This window comes from Xenopus laevis, chromosome 4S (genome assembly GCF_017654675.1).
Source record: "Xenopus laevis strain J_2021 chromosome 4S, Xenopus_laevis_v10.1, whole genome shotgun sequence".
Taxonomy (NCBI): Eukaryota; Metazoa; Chordata; class Amphibia; order Anura; family Pipidae; genus Xenopus; species Xenopus laevis.
The window spans coordinates 20881168-20899975 of NC_054378.1; the positions used below are offsets into that span (position 1 = coordinate 20881168).

The 18808-nt window shown below is 42.5% G+C and overlaps 1 protein-coding gene across 2 annotated transcripts in view; it reads right to left on the reverse strand.

Annotated features, from left to right (window-relative positions):
- Positions 1 to 324: 324 nt before the first annotated feature.
- slc6a5.S (solute carrier family 6 member 5 S homeolog) overlaps positions 325 to 18808 on the reverse strand; it is a 39233-nt gene continuing 20749 nt past the window's right edge. Inside the window, exons 8-16 of one of the 2 annotated variants that reach the window (XM_041591121.1) lie at positions 15794 to 15928; positions 15348 to 15451; positions 14720 to 14844; positions 11224 to 11336; positions 9361 to 9492; positions 8675 to 8774; positions 6157 to 6257; positions 3526 to 3693; positions 325 to 920 (exon numbers count right to left, since the gene is read on the reverse strand). In XM_041591121.1, coding sequence (XP_041447055.1) covers positions 765 to 920; positions 3526 to 3693; positions 6157 to 6257; positions 8675 to 8774; positions 9361 to 9492; positions 11224 to 11336; positions 14720 to 14844; positions 15348 to 15451; positions 15794 to 15928 — 1134 coding nt within the window. In that variant the 3' untranslated portion in view covers positions 325 to 764. The remainder of the gene's footprint in view (positions 921 to 3525; positions 3694 to 6156; positions 6258 to 8674; positions 8775 to 9360; positions 9493 to 11223; positions 11337 to 14719; positions 14845 to 15347; positions 15452 to 15793; positions 15929 to 18808) is intronic. The other variant, NM_001161392.1, reaches the window with a different exon arrangement.

Consider the following 18808-nt stretch of genomic DNA (forward strand, 5'->3'; position numbering starts at 1 on the left):
AAGGAGAGCACTCAAATTGCAGATTTAACTGCTTATGCTTATTTATTTCAGTCTGTCTGAACTGAAAATAAGACTGAAATAAATAAGCATAAGCAGTTAAATCTGCAATTTGAGTGCTCTCCTTTTACTTTCTATTAAGATTCCTTAGGTGGTACCATTATTGGTCAGTCAAGTTCTTCCAGTCCCATCCTTGCAAACCATTTCTGATTTGGACCTTTCTTTGTTTTTTATGGGTCTGAAACAGGTGCTGTTCACAAACCTTTGGCCATGTAGTGAACTTGTCTATGTACTCCTGGTATAGTATAAATATAGGCATTTTTTTCATTTATGTTAAAGATAGTGTCCCTTTAATTCTTCAAAATAATATATGTTTCAGTATTGGGTTTTCTCAACATACAATGATTGCACAATATATAACGCAATGCTGGTTTGAAGCTACTCTTCAAGTTTACAATACTTTGGGATCAGAAAGGGATTTAATATGTTTCTACTATTAAAATCTGATTTAAATTCCCCATTAGCATAGATAGTGACTCTTTAAATTGGGGTGATTTACTGTAGTAATTCAGCAGGATGAGTTTATGGGATGGGCACAAGGAGGAAGCACACAGTGCTAGAAGTGGTCGGTCTAGGTATTCGCTACATCATGCAACAGGAGAACCCACTGTTTTCACGGAACCACCTGCACCGTTGGAAATCAGAGGAAAGTGGTCAATGGAGGACGAACAGGAGGAAGCTGTAGGCGGGTATGGACACAGGGTCTACTAGCACTGGGTCCCTAACTCGAAATCCTTAGGCGGCAGTTTGAGTCCCAGAGATGAGGTGCCCAAGGGGTCGATCATGTTTTTGTAGCGTTCTCCGCGGTGCTTAGCCAGGAACGGACCCCAGTCTGGCTGAGGTGAGCACACCAATTTGAGCCTCTGAAATGCAATCCAAAACAGAATAAGAGTTAGATATTGGGTATATGACAATTAATCCAAAGATAGTAGACATTAAAATAGGCCCTTGAAATTAACCCAGTTCAGGTCCATTTCTTCTAATAATCTCGCATTGGATATTTTAAAGAAAGAGGGTCAAAAACAAAGGTTGAAAAACAGAGGCCTTACAGCTGCCATTGGGAAGCCATGGTGGATGTAAAAGGTGGTCAGACTGTGGCCCTCTATCTGCTGCTAAACTTTACCTCACAACATACCTGGATGATGTGGAGTGTAGTACAAACCCATGGTTAATCAACCCAAGACTCTCAATCTGATATTCAAGAACATGACCCATGAATTTGTGACTTTTGTCTGAAGGCCACTGCCCAGCAACATGGGGGTTGAGAGTGTTTTGAGCCTCTGGGGATGAAGAGGCTTGAAGTTCAGCAGTAGTTGGGAGGTTTACAACCTTGACCTACACAGTTTTTCCATTAGTTGACAGAGGAGCCTGTAATACCTACATGGCATTCAGGGGAAATGCTAGAGATCCACAGGACCCATCTGGAACTGTGTTCAGCTCGGCTAAGGACAAGTGACCTCCTTGAAACATATGATCTATTCTTGCATAGAATACTTTGAAAGCAATGAAAAAAATCTATATCAGTGCGCGTTCATTAGCACATTCAATCAATACATATATCTAGAGAGCAGAATTTCTTGCAGCTATAAGATAATTTCTTTTCCCTCCTACCAAGCTTGCCAAATTGTGATGCCAGCAAGTAATGGCAAAGGTCTTGTTTCTACCATCAAAGGAACAGCCATGCCAACGGTCATTTTTCAAAATGGCACAAATGGGGGAAATGTTACCAGCCGCCCTCCATTGTCTCCTGAGTTATAATGAAAGAACAAGGGGACTAACAATGACAAGACCAGATCGATGGGTCAGAACAGGGCAGCAGAGCGGGAAGCTTAATCAAAGCTTCTAAATATGACACTTTACAGGCAGGGCCTTGGTGGTTATAGCAAAAAGGCAACATAATATCAACTCACCAGGGTTCTCTAGTGCCCCCTAATGCATGTATTGCACCATGTGATCTTAAATGGCCTCAAAAGAGTTATTTATAATGGAGCCTTTTCTGTATTCTCAGGCACAATAAAGAAGCAGGCACTCAGAATAGGGAAAGGCTTAATCTAGGAGGGATTATCTGGGGGGTATTTATCTAGGAGAGTAATGGCAGCCTGGTAAAGACGATCCCTTTCACCTCTTTTTTGAAGATGACTAAGTGATCGCGGCACGTGGCGCAATAATGGAAACTGATTTAATTTTTGCTGCTGCTCCTTTTTTTATTAGAATTTTAATTCGATGTGGGGAATTTCTGCCTTTAAATGGTTAGGAAACAGGCTTGCTCCATCATAAAGGGAAAAAAACAATTATGGGTTTATTAGCTATTAAAATAAATTGAGCCGCTATCCCCATTATTTTTAATCTCCACTAAAATGCCAGTTTGCAACCCTGAATGTCCCAAATGAACAATAATAAAGAGAGCGGCAAGCTCATTGAGGCTGCAATTCGTTATACAGAAAGTCCCGCATTCCATGGAATAATTGTAATCATCACACAGTTCATTGGAGGCTTTTTTAACCTGCCAGCTGTTTCTGTGCATAGCAAAACCCACAATATCATGGCTTCAGCGTGGGCTTTGTGCAAGCCGGCCAGCTACAACTGTGGCCAATAGAGGTAGAATGAGTTTGGGATATCAGGTAAAGTGGGGTAGGTTGGCAACAGTACAACAAAGACAGAGACAGTAGGACAATATGGCGACATAAGAGAGAACTGTAGACAATAGGGCAAGGTGGTAACAGTAGGATGGAGACAGCAGGGAAATATGCAGTCAGGAGGACAAGATGGAGAAAGTTGAGCAAGATAGTGATAGGGTAAGAGAAGACAGTAGGGCAAGAATGAACAGTAGGAAAAGATGGGGGGGAAAGGGCAAGACGAAGACAGTAGGGTAAGATTGAGACAGCAGGGCATGGTGGAAACAGTAAGGCAAGATGAAGGCAGTAGAACAAAATGAAGACAAGAGGAGAAGATATAGACTGTAGGGTAAGGTGGAGGCAGTAGAATGGGATTGAGGCAATAGGGCAAGATATAGGCCATATGATAGGATAGAGACAGGAGGGCAAAATGAAGATAGCAAAGCAAAATGTAGACAGTTCAAGATGTAAACTAAAGGATACACTAAAAACAGTAAGGCAAGATGGAGGTCATAAGATAGGATAGAGACTGGAAGTCAAGATGGTGATAATAATGGGGTAGACCAAGATGGAGACAATAGGGAAATATGGAAACAGTTGAGGAAGAAGAAGGCAAGAGGGCATGAAGGTAACATTCATACAAGAGGCAGTGTAGATGTAAGGAACGATGGTGCCAGTAGAGCAAAATGTAGAGAGTAGGACAAGATGGTCACAGTAGCGAAAGATTCAGACAGGAGGACAAGATAGAGACAGAAGAACAAGATGGAGACAAAAGGACAAGGAAAGACAATAGGTTGAAACTCACAACAAATGTTTCAAGCCCCTTTGGCATGAAGACATGACTTAGAATTACCTCAATGAAGGTTCCGGGAGCCAGGAACATCTTTATCACAAACATAATCGGAATCCATATGACAGAACAGGCTAACATTAGCCACCCCATGACCATGGACCACGATGGGTAGTGGTAGCTGCCATAAGTCATTGGCTCCCATTGATAGAAACTGAAGCCCAGGATAAACTGGGGGAGGAAACACATAGGTTATGTAGTAATAACTTTTAATTTAGGTTTCATCCAGGTGGTAGAATGGGCCTTTCAACAGGAGCAGACAGATAGATGGGTGGATAGATAGATAGACAGACAGACAGACAGACAGACAGACAGACAGACAGACAGACAGATACTATATGAGGTTTGCTTCTAAACAGATGACCAGAAATATTGCCTGCTGATTGGTTGCTATGGGTCTCTGCTCCTGGGCAAAATTAGGACCATTAATTGCATAACGCTATAGGTATTACTAGCCAATCTGAGCCTTACAAACCACTAGACCTCCATGGAGGCCGACTACACAGTGCAGAGATGGAAATCCAAAGAAGCATTTTCTGTGCTTCTGGCAGTTACTAGAGTCCATGATACAGACACTTCCCAAGGACAAGGCTAGGAGATTAATGATGGAGATGTCGCTCTGTCAGCGTTCCTTAAGCATCTTAAGCCTCCCTGGCTTTGTAGCTCACGCTCAGCATCGCCTGCGGGGATCTTGTGGGACACGGGGCAGTTTCTCTGGGTTCTGACATCTCATTCAAGCATTATATGATAAATCGGCTTTGGCAAAGTCCTGACATTGTTTGGATTGTACTAGCCAGAGCCTCACAACAATTTGTACTGGTAGAGAGAGGCCTCGGCAAAGCTGTCATTGCTCCATTGGATTATGGTCAGAACTTTGACTTTTCTCTGCCCAGTGTCCTTGGAAATTATAAATTACTTGTTATGTATTGCTCTATACAATGAGGGTGAAGATGAAGCAGGTTTAGTAACCAGTACAGCCTGCAGCATGTGGCTTTTATGAGCTTCTTTCTTTATATCTATAAATTGCAACTGGAGGGGGATACAGGAGGCATGAATTATTTAGGTGACCCAGCAACCTCAGCTTACACAGCACTGCTTACGTCGGCTTAATAATTCTGGCCCTTAGTTTACTGAGTCAGAGGCACATGGTACCCATTGTCTTGGTACAAGCAGCAAAACAAATTACCTAATTTCCCCTAGGTCTCTCCTGGTAATAATTGCCCGGTGCTGGCTGGAGGGGTCGGCGCCTCTCCCAGAAATATCTGCAAAGAAGATTAGCCAAACAACACAGGCTGGTGTAGCGGGGATCTCCCCTGCACGTTTATTTCGTCAAGTGATGTCGCTTGACGAAATAAACGTGCAGGGGAGATCCCCGCTACACCAGCCTGTGTTGTTTGGCTAATCTTCTTTGCACCCATTGTCTTGGGCCAGGAACCTCATCATATGGAAAGAACCATCACTGAGAAATGAATGCATCTCCCTCCCTCCATGTCACAGTGAGCTCCCGGGAGTCCTTGCTAGAGAGCGGCTGTAACAATGCACCGTGGGTATATTATGTATTCATTAAAGCTAATAATCTGCAGGAAAATAAAACAAATGTTTTTATTTGCCATTCAAGGAAAAGGCGGCAGATTCTTTTTGTTCACTAGCTGCAGTGTTAATACACAAAGCAACTCTGCAATATTAATTATTATGGGGACAGTGAGACTTGCCCTGCGCTGCCACCTGCTGTTTCACTCTGCAAACTGCACAAGCCAAACACTGAAGGACTGTCAAGCTTTCATCATCATCATCATCATCATCATCATTTCTTCTCACAAGGAGAAACAGACGCTGCACCTACTTATCTGCCTTATGGAGCCCTAATGTTCACCCCTGTTTCCTTATTGCCCTCATTAAGGCGACTGATACAGTTTCAGTTCGCCTTTCAGACAGTGGATTGCAGTTTAGGTTGCACTTTGGTTTATTATGGTCATCCACTACCATACTAGGTTTTAAAGGATCCCTGTTTAACCATTCAACCAATTTCTTGCTCAGTGAGCTTACAATCCTGTTCCATGCAATGAACCATGTATGATGTGTTCTTGATCTCTTTTCTCCAACCCACCCCAATTTCCAGTTCCCTCTTTCTCCTCTCCATCTTTTCCCTGGTTAAGAACCTGTAACTGCCCAACTACTTAATAACCAGTCTCATATGCTTATTCAACCCTAACACCCCAGTATCTTTTGCACTCCTGCCTCCCCAACAATGGCAAATGCTTATCCCCTTACCAAACCCACTACCTGAATTTCAAACCTAGAACAGTCATTTGATTTTAAAATGTTATTTATAAAAGCTGGGAAATCCTATCTACCAATCTAGGCAGGCTCCATTGCTGTTTAATTTAACAAGATGAGACCAACTTCTCTTCTGGATTTGAGCTGGACTTGGATTAAGTGAGCCTGCCCAGAATACAAAGTAGGATTTACAGTTGTGGTAACCCTTGCAGTGCTGCTCTGTAGCCTTTATTAGAGAAAGAAGTGGTTCATATATAAAATGAAGGAGCAATACGTTACACCAACAAAAAACCAGCCTGAACATCTGCCCATGTGTTTAGGCAGTGGATGGTTTTGGGGGGGGGCAGTGATTCTTACCGTGAGAATGGTTGGGGTGACGAAAGCCCAGCAGATCTTCCAGAACCGGCTTGGTTGAAAGCCAATCATCATTTCTATATCTTCACAGAATCTCTGCAGTCCTGAAGTCACAAACAGAGTTGAGTTAAACAAGAGAAGGAACTGTGAACACCCTAAACGCTCATATATTTGATTCATATATGGCACTGGGATGGGTTAATGTTATAGTTCAGCAATCACATCACAGGAGGCCCAAGTGCACTCAGGCTGTGACTTTATACAAGTGAAACTGTATCAATATTCTCTCATTGCCTTTTGTAACCTGGTTGGGGGGGGGATACAGCGTGTTTGTTCCTCAGGGTCTGCAGCAAGTGAGAGATCAATAAAGTTATTATAATTAAGGAGAATAATATGGAGCTGAGGGACCCGGGGTGAAACTCTCGCCACTTTACACAATGGACTCAGACGCTGCTAAACTCCTAAATGAGTCACTGGTGATTTTCCATTCTGCCAGTTTTGCTCCGCCCTTTCCCCATTGGATCATTAACCCTTTGTTTCTGTGTTCTGGTCGGCTCTGTAGTTGACTGTTACTAGAGCCCAGCAAGGACACAACTCCATTTTATCAGGAAGAAATTGATACAGTCAAGAGTCACAGTAAGTCTATATAGGACCATCATGCCTGACAACTTTTATTACCCAAGATTCCCTCCCCCCAGTAGAAGGATGTATTTAATTACCCACCCACCATATTTCCATATTGTAATTTCCATGTAGTACAGTCCAGCCTATCTACTGCCCTCTAGTGGACATATACAATATGCAGAACAGAGGGGATCCCAAGTGTTTGTGTCTGTTACCCCAATGTTTCTATATATCTGTTGTTATGAGCTAAGGGGGTCACGCCTGAAGGCCAGGTATGGGGAGATTTGGGGTGAGTGCTTATTTGTACCCTGGGTACCCCTGGAACTATAGCAAGGTGACTGTTACCCAAATGTTTCTATAAATGTGTAACCTTGTTATGAGCTAAGGGGGCCCAGCCTGAAGGCCATTTAGGGGGAGATTTGGGGTGACTGTGCTTATTTGTACCCTGGGTACCCCTGGAACTATAGCAGGGTGACTTTTACCCCAATATTTATATATATCTGTAACCTTGATATGAGCTGAAGACCAATTAGAACAAATCCAATTAGAAGAGAACATGCTGAAGTGATTGGGGACAAGAGCAGAACATATGGGCTGCATTAGTGGGTGGTACTTAGTTGGTACTTGGGGGAACTAATTGAGCCTTCAGGTGGGAAAAGGGAAAAAATCATTTGAATCTTAGTTTATATTCATTTTTTTTTTTTGTGGAGCAGAAGTGACTAATTGCAATTTTCACCTTTGTCGGGTAATAAATCTCATTGTCTCACACTGGGAAAAAGAAAATTCCATGAAGTCGAGCAGATAAACAGTTTGTGGCTTTGGTGAGTTAAACAATCCGTCAGTTGCAGCATGTGGGTTCTGATGGTTCTAATGTCCCTTCGGGGAGCACTAAGCGGGGAATGATGGCGTCTTTAACACAAGTATCGCTTGTAAACCAAAATAGCAGCCCTCAGAGAGGCAAACGCTTGTCGCTATATTTAGGCCCCGGCACAGTTGGGTGAAAGAGAGAGGGAAATGTTAGAGGAAGGAACAAACTAGATCAGGATCAATATAGAGACCCATTCTGGGGGTATCCCTAAGGTTAATGTAGGGGTTTAGTTCTCCTTTGAATAACCAGAAAATGAGAGCTGAGCCTTTGCAATGCAAAGCTTAAGGCATCTGCATACCCAGAATACCCCGTAATACCCCCAATATGGGAGCAGCAATTCTCTAGGAACCAAGTTACAATGGCTTCAAAATAAATCCAGTTAGAGAACACTGGGCCAGGCAGGTGTTTGGGGCCACATGTGAGCACCCTCCCCCCCCCCCTTCGCAAAAGCTAAAGGGTAACAACAATGGGAACGCCGTGGCGCAGAAGTCCTGACTCGGCACAACCAACGACTTATTCATCATTTCTGAGAGATGAGATTTGTTGCTGTAAATTCTGCGGCGACTCTGGACTCTCTAGTGAGCAAAACCATTAACTGGAAGGCTGAGCTTGCACTTATTTGCTCTAAAGTGCTCATATTTCAATATATCTATAGATTTCTTATTCTTATTGCTCTGTCACCCCAGAACAGTTGAAAATACTCATATTCCCCAGAGCGAAACAGCCAACCAGGCCAGAAATGGTTATAATGTGTATTCAGCAGTTTGTCCCTTTCTGTTTTCTGGTTCTGACTCTCTGAACAATGTAGAAGTCAGGTCTCCTCCAGGTCTGCTAATGAGCTGATTGTGCTACATTGTTTCAGGAGTCAGAACCAGCAGCAGAAGGGGCTTAATTTGTTTTCTCCAGCCTCGGAACATTCTCATTATCTATCGGGTCCTGTCAGCAATCTCCCATAGACCCAATATTTTCAATCAGTCATATGGGGCAGGGGTTTGTTAGATTGATTCTGCAATGGGGGAAAGGACTCACCATAAATATATGAAATTCCGACCAATTCAAAGATGGCGATTATGACAAGTGAGTAGGACGCTGCGTAATTGTCAACCAGCTGAAGCATGTAAATACCCCCCTGAGGAAAGTGGTGCAGAGAAACATTCAGAATTATATTCAGAGGAATATTTGGTGCAGCCAAACAAGGGGATTAAATATGAAATTGCCTGTGGCCCAAATGGCACTTTTCTGTGGTCACCATTGTCTCCCACCTACACTGTTCTCCTTATCACTATCCACTGCTTGAGTTACGGTCTCCGACAGCCACCCCCTGTAAACTTCCATAACAGTTTTCTAATCCCAATCACAGCTTGAGTTAAAGACTCCCAGCCCTTCCCCTTTAAGGTTCCATCTGAGTGTTCTAGTTCCACCCACTGCTTGAGTTACAGACTCCCAGCCTTCCCCCTTTAAGGTTCCATACAAGTTTTCTAATCCCAACCATGTTTGAGTTCAGACTCCCAGCCCTTCTCCTTTAAGGTTCCATCAGAGTATTGTTGCCCCACACACTGCTTGAGTCACAGACTCCTAGCCCCTCCCCTTTAATGTTCCATCTGAGTGTTCTAGTCCCACTCACTGCTTGAGTCACATACTCCTTGCCCCTCCCCTTGCAAGCTGCCATCAGAGTGTACTAAGTGTGTTTTGAGGGGGGTGTCTAGATTACTCACCTGTGTGACCATCGGAAAGCCCATAATGAAAAAGGCGACACAGCAGACCAAGGTGAAAAGCGGCTTGTGGGTGCGCAGTAATTTTGGAAACTCGTCTGACACTGATGTCACAATTGTCTCAATTGTAGCAAACTAAGGATGAGAAAGGAAACAGATTCATGTCCAAATGTAAATTCTTTCTGAAAATGTATAAAACGTTTAAATAAGTCATATTTGGTTATGTAGACCTACCGAGCACAGCGACAGAAACAATCATTATTTATAGACTGTCCTTGAAAATATAGCTTTATGGGATCCAAAGACAAGGCATTGAAAAACCTGCTGTAATGCAAACAATGGGCGGCATGTTAGGCAATTGTTATGATACTTTAGGATCCTTTCATCAGCCTGCTGCACTACAAGGAATGACCAGTAGGTGTCAGTGTTTCTGCACTCATTCATTTACCAGCCTGCTGCAGTGCAAGGAATGACAAGTCGGTGTCAGAGTTTAAATTTCTGCACTCATCACTTTACCGGCACGTTGCAGTGCAAGGAATAACCATTAGATGGCAGTGTGGCTTCATGTCTGATGCAGTCCTTCGGAATCTTTTATCAGTCTGGTGTAGTGCATGGAATAACCATAAGGGGTCAGACGTCAGTGTAGCTACACTAACTCTGTGCAGTACTATAGGATCTTTTATCAGCCTGTAGCAGTGCAAGGAATGGCCAATAGTTTCAGTGTATCTTCCCTAACTGTATATTATGAAATACTAGGCACCATTGCAGGTTTTGATTGGGTGTGGGTCTGATTTGGGAAACATACTCAGAATCCCCGCCCACTGATGTAACTGGCTCCTCCTCTGCTCTCAGTGATCCCCTACTTGGAACCAGAGGCATGCTCAGAAGCAGCGTATGGAGACGGAAGACGGCTGGTCCTAAAATGGCAATGTTTAGCAGGTAGGGTCGGGTTCAAGTTAAGGAAGTGCTGGTTAGGATCAGAGGGAGGGTTGCCACCTTTTCTGGAAAAAATACCCGCCTTCCTATATATCTGTCTTTTTTCCCTATTAATAACATTGGGATCAACTATCATTTTTATCGGCCAGGCCGGTAAAATACCAGCCGGGTGGCAACTCTAGTCAGAGGTGACATATTTTTCCTGGCCAGCAGAAGTCTTCAATCAGCTTGCTGCAGTTCAACGTATAACCTGTAGGTGTCGCTGCATTATCTGAACATGCATTTAGCGTTTATGAGAGTGTTGCAGTGCAAACAAAGACCAGTAGGTGTCAGCGTAGCCATATTATCTCAAAATACTTTTATCTTTTATCAGCAATGAAAAGAACGACCAGTAGTTGGTTAGTAGTGTTTTCTATCCCAGTGTAAAAACTCCAAAAGAGAATCACTAATCTACTGCCACCTGCATCTGTCCCCCCCAACATCTGACCCCCCCAACAAATAACACAACCTATAGATTTATCATATTCGGTTCATTGCCCTCATGTTGGCACAACAGGATGTACTGCCCCTTTAATACTTTGCTCTATAAATATTGCCTCCAATCTAAGTAAAGAAATAACCAACTGCCAGAAGGGGGCACTGCAGGTCCAGTTAATTTAGATACATTTGATTGTTTCTGGAGACCCTACATAATTCTTTTATAACTATGACCAACATGAGACCTAATGTGGGGAACTTTGGGGCAGTCAGGAGCCCCAGGCGTGACCCCATCACAGTAAAAATAAGTGGAAGTACCAAGAGAGATCAGCAGGGGGCATTGCAGAGCCCACTCCTGGTTTCTTGCCTGTGGCACATCATTTCAAATGGCAGTATAATTTGAATTAATACTGTAGGTGTATGTTACATGTATGTAACACGTTTGAAACTTACCATTGTGTCCAACCCGAGGGTGAGAAGCATCAGGAAGAAGATAATGGCCCAGAATGGAGAGAGGGGGAGTCTGGTCAGCGCTTCGGGATACACAACAAAGGCAATGCCTGGACCTGCCGGAACAAAAGAGCATTGGAACCATCAGTATCTGCTCCTGTGATTGGGCCACCGTACTGTAAGTCAACCGCCGTATTAGCTGGAATTTTCCAACCTGGGACCCCTCAGCTGTACATGAGTTTTGGTCAGTGAAAGGGCCCCGGGTTGGGCAACACTGGAGAATAAAACACTGAGGCTCATAAATCACTGAGCAGATTTGCAGCTGGACAGTATCCCAGTGCAAGCAATCAATTTTTGTTCTACCTGCAGTTGGCTCAAAACATTTGTTACTTATTGGTCGAAATGGGTTACTGCCAAGGTATGAATTTTCTCAGTGTTGACAAATGAGCACCGATGTCTCCATACTGTCCTACTGTTGTCGAATCCTAATTAGTCTGAGGCCTATATAATCTCTAAACTCTGGTTCATTTTGATACCATTTTCTATTTCTAAAGCTTACGTCAGGTCAAGCTGAAAATATTTTTTTCCTATTTCCTTGGCTATTTTGCTTATGTATGCAGAAAGAAACATGATTGTACAGGAACATAACAAGTTTCAAGGCTAGCTGTTAGATAAGGTGGAAGATGGTTCTATAAACAATATGTTATGTTATGGTACAATCTTGAGCTTCAAGGTTACTTACAATAAGAACTAAAAAAAAAAAGGTAATCACGCCTTTATGCTGAATGTAACCAATCATGTATGGCTAATATTTTCTATGCTGATGTGATGTTATAAAGATATATGTAACAGTCAGTTTTGGTAGAGAACGTTCTCCCTAGCTGATGAATGCTTTTGTATTCTGTATCACAATAAATTTCCTTCTCTGATTGAAACTTTGAAAGGGCATTGGACTGTATCATTGGAAAAGACACTCACACCGAGGTCCAGACCCAACACTGTCACCATTTTGCACAGTCTTCCTCTTGCCCTACTGTATCCATTTTGCTGTACTTTCTTACTCTTGACCTACTGGCTTGATCTTACCCTACTATCTCCATCTTGTCCCACTGTCTCCATCTTCAGCTACTGTCTTCATCTTTGTCACGAACGCCGCCCGGAAGCTCCGGCGCAACCTTTCCCTCCGGCGTCACTCCCAAAATGGGGCGCCCATGGCCGACACGTGGGTAGCGCCGCCGGCGCAATGACGTCAGCGCGCCACGTATGATGCTGGGAGCTGCCCCAGCGCGGAATTGGCGCCAATTTCATAATAAAAGAGCACCCAGGACACCTAATCACTGCCCAAGTATAGGACCTGTTTGTTAGCGTTCTTGGGTGATTTATTATTGTGATTTCTGGACTTTGACATTTTCTGCCTGCCATTGAACCCCTGCCTGAACTTTGACCTAGATTTTGCCTGAACTCTTTCGTACCACATTCTTGGACTTTTTATCCCTATAGCTTCCTCCTTGGTCCTGACAACTCCCTGGTGGGAGCCGATAGGCCCCCTGACAATCTTCACCTATTGTCACCATTTTGCCCCACTGTCTCCATCTTATCTTACTGTCCCTATCTTGCTATACTGTCTACATCTTGCCACACTGTCTCCATCTTGAGCTACTGTCTTCATCTTCACCTACTGTCACCATCTTGCCACACTGTCTCCATCTTGCCCTACTGTCTCCATCTTGCCCTTATGTCTTCTTCTCGACCTGCTGTCTTCATCATGCCATACAGTCTTCACCTTGCTCTACTGTCTCCACCTTGCACTAATGCCACCATCTTGACTTGTCTTCATCTTCCCATACTGTCTCCATCTTGCCCTAATGTCTCCATTTTGCCCTACTGTCTCCATCTTGAAATATTGTCTTTATCTTGCCCTACTGTGTCTGTCTTGCCCTACTGTCTTTCTCTTGCACCATCTTTATCTTGTCTTGTCTATTGTTTTTATCTCCATCTTGGCCTACTGTCACCATCTTGACCTACTGTCTCCATTTTGCCCTTGTGTCTTTATCTTGACCTGCTGTCTTCATCATGCCATACAGTCTTCACTTTGCTCTACTGTCTCCATCTTGCACTAATGTCACCATTTTGACTTGTTGTCTTCATCTTTCCCTACTATGTCCATATTGTTCTACTGTCTCCATCTTGCCCTACTGTCTCTATCTTGCTGTTGTCTTTATCTTGCACCACTTTCACCATTGTACACCAACTCTCTTCATCTTGTCTTGTCTACTGTTTTTAACTCCATCTTACTGTGTCCCTACTGTGTCCATCTTGCCCTACTGTCTCCATCTTGCCCTACTGTCTCCATCTTGCCCTACTGTCAGCATCTTGCACTACTGTCATGTCTTGACCTACTGTTTCCATCTTGCCCTACTGTCTCCATCTTGCCCTTGTGTCTTCATCTTGACCTGCTGTCTTCATCTTGCCATACAGTCTTCACCTTGCTCTACTGTCTTCATCTTGCACTAATGTCACCATCTTCAATTGTTGTTTTAATCTTTTCCTACTGTCCCCATCTCGCCCTATTGTCCTTTTCTTGCACTACTTTCACCATCTTACACTATCTCTCTTCATCTTTTCTTGTCTACTGACCATCTTGACCTATTGTCTCCATATTGACCTATTGTCTTTATCTATCTTTATCTATTGTAAGCAACATGTTACTTACCAACCTATTGGATGTTGCTCCCAGTGGCCTCAAAGCAGTTGCTTATTTTTGAATTCTTGTTTTGGAGACCAGTTTTGGTTGCATAAATAGCAGATGTACTGCCAACCAGAGCTTCCTGTAGGCTGCCAGTCCACATAGGGGCTACCACATCACAGCACTAATTTTGCACCTCTCAGGAACATGTCTCATGCTTGTGTTGCTCCCCAACTCTTTTTACATCTGAATATGGCTCACAGTAAAAAAAAGAAAAGGTTGGCGATCCCTGGTCTAGGGTAACCTACAGTTTCCCCCTTGCAATACATTCCTCGTCTGTCTTCATCTTGACCTTTCTATCACCATATTGAGCTACTGTCTTCATCTTGCCCTACCATCTACATTTTGCTGTCCTAATGTTACCATCTTGCCCTAAGGTTACCATCTTGCCCTAATGTCTCCATCATGCCCTACTGTTTCCCTTTTGGCTTACCATTGATATCTAGCCCTGTTAAACTGTACTATCTACTTTTCTAGGGGACAAAAGTACCAACACTGCCTTTCTAACCATATGTGTGGTTTAAGTAACTGGCATGTTTTCAATTCAAATTTCTCATGTGTGCCCCAGTCTATTGCACTTACTGATCTTAGTGTTCTAAAAGGGAACATTGGCCACAGGATGAAGATCACTGCTTTGCTGTACAGGGAACCCTAATGCACAATTCCTATCCATGTTGCCAAACTTGATTGCAAATATAAGAATGCTGAACTAATGTCAACACTGGGAACAGGTCAGTACTGACTGGTACCTACCTTGGTCTGCAACCTTTTCAATGTCTACATTCAGTATATGAGCCATGAATCCAATGACAGAGAAGATGACAAAGCCAGCGAATATGCTGGTGGCACTGTTGATGCACGTTACAATCAGTGTATCCCTGTAAAAAAATGTATTATTTCATTTGGAATTTAACTGCGGATTTCGGAACACACATTGACTTGACCAAGATTGATCCACATTCTGCTATTTAAATCCATCTGAAAGATGTCTTTTTAGTAGGGATGCACCGAATCCACTATTTTGGATTCTGCCAAACCCCTGAAACCTTCACGAAACCTTCGCGAATACCGAACCGTATTCCGAATCCTAATTTGCATATGCAAATTAGGGGTGGGAAGGGGAAAACTATTTTTACTTCCTTGTTTTGAGGCAAAATGTCACGCGATTTCCCTCCCCGCCCCTAATTTGCATATGTAAATTTGGATTTGGATTCGATTCAGCCAGGGAGAAGGATTCGGACAAATCCGAATCCTGTTGAAAAAGACCGAATCCTGGCCGAATCCCGAACCGAATCCTGGATTCGGTGCATCCCTACTTTTTAGACTTATGTTGGCCAACACAGGCCGATAAAAGCAGTTGACTTGTTCCCTCCAAACCAACCTGTAGAGGTTATTGTGAAACTTGTTGTAAGAAGAGAGAGTGATCAGTCCTCCCCAGGCTGCAGAGAGAGAGAAGAAGATCTGTGTCGCTGCGTCCTTCCAAACCTGAAACATAACAGAAAAATGTGGCCATCAAACAGTAAATATCCACTCTACTGGCCAACAGTTACTACTAAGGGTATAACTGAGGAAAGCCAGCATATAGGGAAGGAAATGACCAACAGACATGGTTGACGACAGTGAAGAAGGACAATGCTAACGGACATGCACCATAGTTACAGTTAAATGAAATTACACAAAGCTGGAGTAGTGGCTTTGGGTGAGTGGGACATAAAGTACCTGTGAGGGGGAGTGGCCAATGAATACAATATATACAGGTGAGAGAGTTATAGGAAATAAAGGCAGTGGTCCAACAGATGTATAGGAGTTGAAGAAAAATGATCCTACCGTGGCATCCATTAGTTTCTCCCATTTTGGCATAATGAACCACCAAATGCCATCTCCAGCTCCTGGCAATGTCACTCCTCGGAAGAGCAGTATAACAAGCACCACGTAAGGGAAGGTGGCTGTAAAATATACAACCTAGATAATGAAATAGACAGGATTAATGGGCGCTGAACCACCATATTGTATAGAGATTGGAAAGAAACAGCAATGACCACCATCACCACGGAAACATCAATAAGACGATTCCTTAAAAGCGTAGACTAATTTAGAGGTTGGAAAGACCTTAGACAGTCCCCATTGTGTTTATATTCCTGTGAACACTGGACACATGAGACCTCTGAGAACATCTAATCCCAGAGAGGATTCATATATCTCAGAATACTAAGAACATTAACGATCCCCAAGGAAATTATGACTACATAAGAGAGTGAGAAGACAAGATAGATCCCACAAAGGACAGACAGACTTCTGAGAGTGTTAAGCTGACCACACTTGGGCAAAAATTTGGTGTATTCAACCGATTAGTCTATAGGCTATCATGACCACGTCACTATGAAAGTCAGATAATTAAAGAGGCCATGATGGGGTTATGAACAAACCTAGTTAATCTGTTTATTAGGGTGCCTTGTACACGGAGCAATAGTTATGCCCTCTACCAAGTTATAAGACTAGGTTGCTGTGTGTGGCCAGCTTTAGACATGTCCCAGAGAAGTTTGATATGCAGACTCCTTCCGAGTGTATATCTAGGCTCCACCCTATCTAGTTATTGCAAGAAAGTTCATTAATACCATAATGTTTGATGAGCCTATGACTTACTGCTACAAATGGATATCCAGTGCCACCTTTCCTTTATATATTAGGCAGAACAATTCCTCCCTGACTCTAGATGTCAGATTTTAATTTATATTGAGAAATATTTTTAACTAGAATTATTAGAAGTCCCTTTCAAATGCAATGGTTTGGTTGCGGGTTGGTGCCCCAAAAGATTTATGACCCCTGATGTAAGAATGAGCCAAGACTACAGAAGGAGGAATGCGGGTAGGATTTAGATACCCTGAAATAGAACAGACATTACAACAATGACAGCAAGTCACAGGAACGAGGCTCACACAGCGACATCAGGACAGTCGTCACAGGCCATACAACACAAGACATGGAAGAAAAAACAGCCACAAGTTCCTCATCAAGATCCCATGCTAGGAGCTTAATAAGGAATATTGTACCTCTCTCTGGACTACTTAGCTGAGGTGGCATGAAGGGCATTGTAATGTTGCTTTCTGAGTCTTGAGGGAGCTGAAGCCCAGGGCTGGGTATAGGGAATAGACAAGACAATGTCTCAGCACATGGGGTCTACACAATTCTGCTCCGAATGCATGTAAATACAAGGTACAGAGCAAGGATGCCCTGCCCGTCCTGTTGCTGCAAAAAAAAGCACCTACAATAGAATATGTTGTGTATCATCGATGGCTTCAATCTGAGGAACTTGGCATTTCCTGTGTATTTTCGTGCTTTCGGAAATACAGTTTTAGGAATAAGAACAGACAGAATAGGAAGAACAAAAGAAAACAAACAAAAACACAAAGACACTTTTTTTAGGTTTCATTTGTCAAAATAGTCATTTTACAGTTTCCGCTTTGCCTAAGTCTTCATTGTTCTACGGATGCGGTCAAGCATGAAAAGGACCTGTTTAACAATAGGAACCACCCCTTTATGAATTCTACGTTTTATCCTAGATTTCTAGATGGGGTAGTTTAGCATTTCTGGCTACCTGGTAATCTAGTGAAGAGACAACACTTTACATTCCAGGTTGGACAGAGGTAAAACAGAGAGACCTTATCTCTTTACCAGACATGGTCCAAGCAGGGTTGGGGAGGGTGGCTGAGGGTATGGGACATCTCCATTGGGGACTCCAAAAATATTCTTGCTAGACACGTTACACCACTGGTCTGGGTATCTCAGATCTAAAGACTTAAGATAAACCTCAGCTGGAAGATCCCAAGTCAAGTGTGTCTCATTGTTTTAGGAAAACTGGTTTCCCTACAACCCAGTCTCCCTGGTAATGAATATATATATATATTTATATATACAGTATATATATATATATATATATATATATATATATATATATATATATATATATATATATATATATATATATATATATATATAAATTCTGCCAAATTTTCAAAATTTTCAAAAGAGTGCAGAATAGGCAAAGGAGGTAGAGGGGTTTTCTCTCATTTTTTTCTGGTCAAATATTCTTAAAGAGAATGATCCTTTGCTTGATTAAAAATTAGATTTAAAAACAATACAGGGGCCTGTTATGCAGAATGTTCAGGACCTGGGGTTTTCCAGATAAGGGGTTCTTGTGCAATGTAGATCTCTATAATTTAAAGGGCACCTATTGGGCAAAAATAGTATTCCCAATTTTTTTTCAATTCTTTTTATTGAATATACAAATTTAATTAGCATTTTCTTACTGAACACGTACTTGATCCCAACTAAGATATAATGAATCTTTATTGGGGGTACAAAAATCCTATTGAGTTTGATTATTGTTTCAATTATTTTTTTAGTAGACTTAAAGGGCAGATCCCAACTAAGATATAATGAATCTTTATTGGGGGTACAAAAATCCTATTGAGTTTGATTATTGTTTCAATAATTTTTTTAGTAGACTTAAAGGGCATCTGTTGGGTAAAAATAGTATCCCCAACCAAAGGTGCTGGCTAATAGAGCTTGCACTCTGGTTGGGGGTAACAGTAATTTTTTTTTTTTTTTTTTTTGATTTTTTTTTCAAATATTGCCCCCCACTAGTACTAGGAGGGAGCTCCCAGTAGAATGAGTGGCCATGTTGGGGTGGCCATGTTGGGGTACGCGCATGCGCATAATGAGCGAGTGCATCAACTTACTCATTATGCACATGAGCGTGAAGTCAGAAGTGCATTTGTGCATGTGTTCACACTGACATGGCTGGCAGGGGTAATTTTTTTTAAAAAAACTACTGTTATCCCC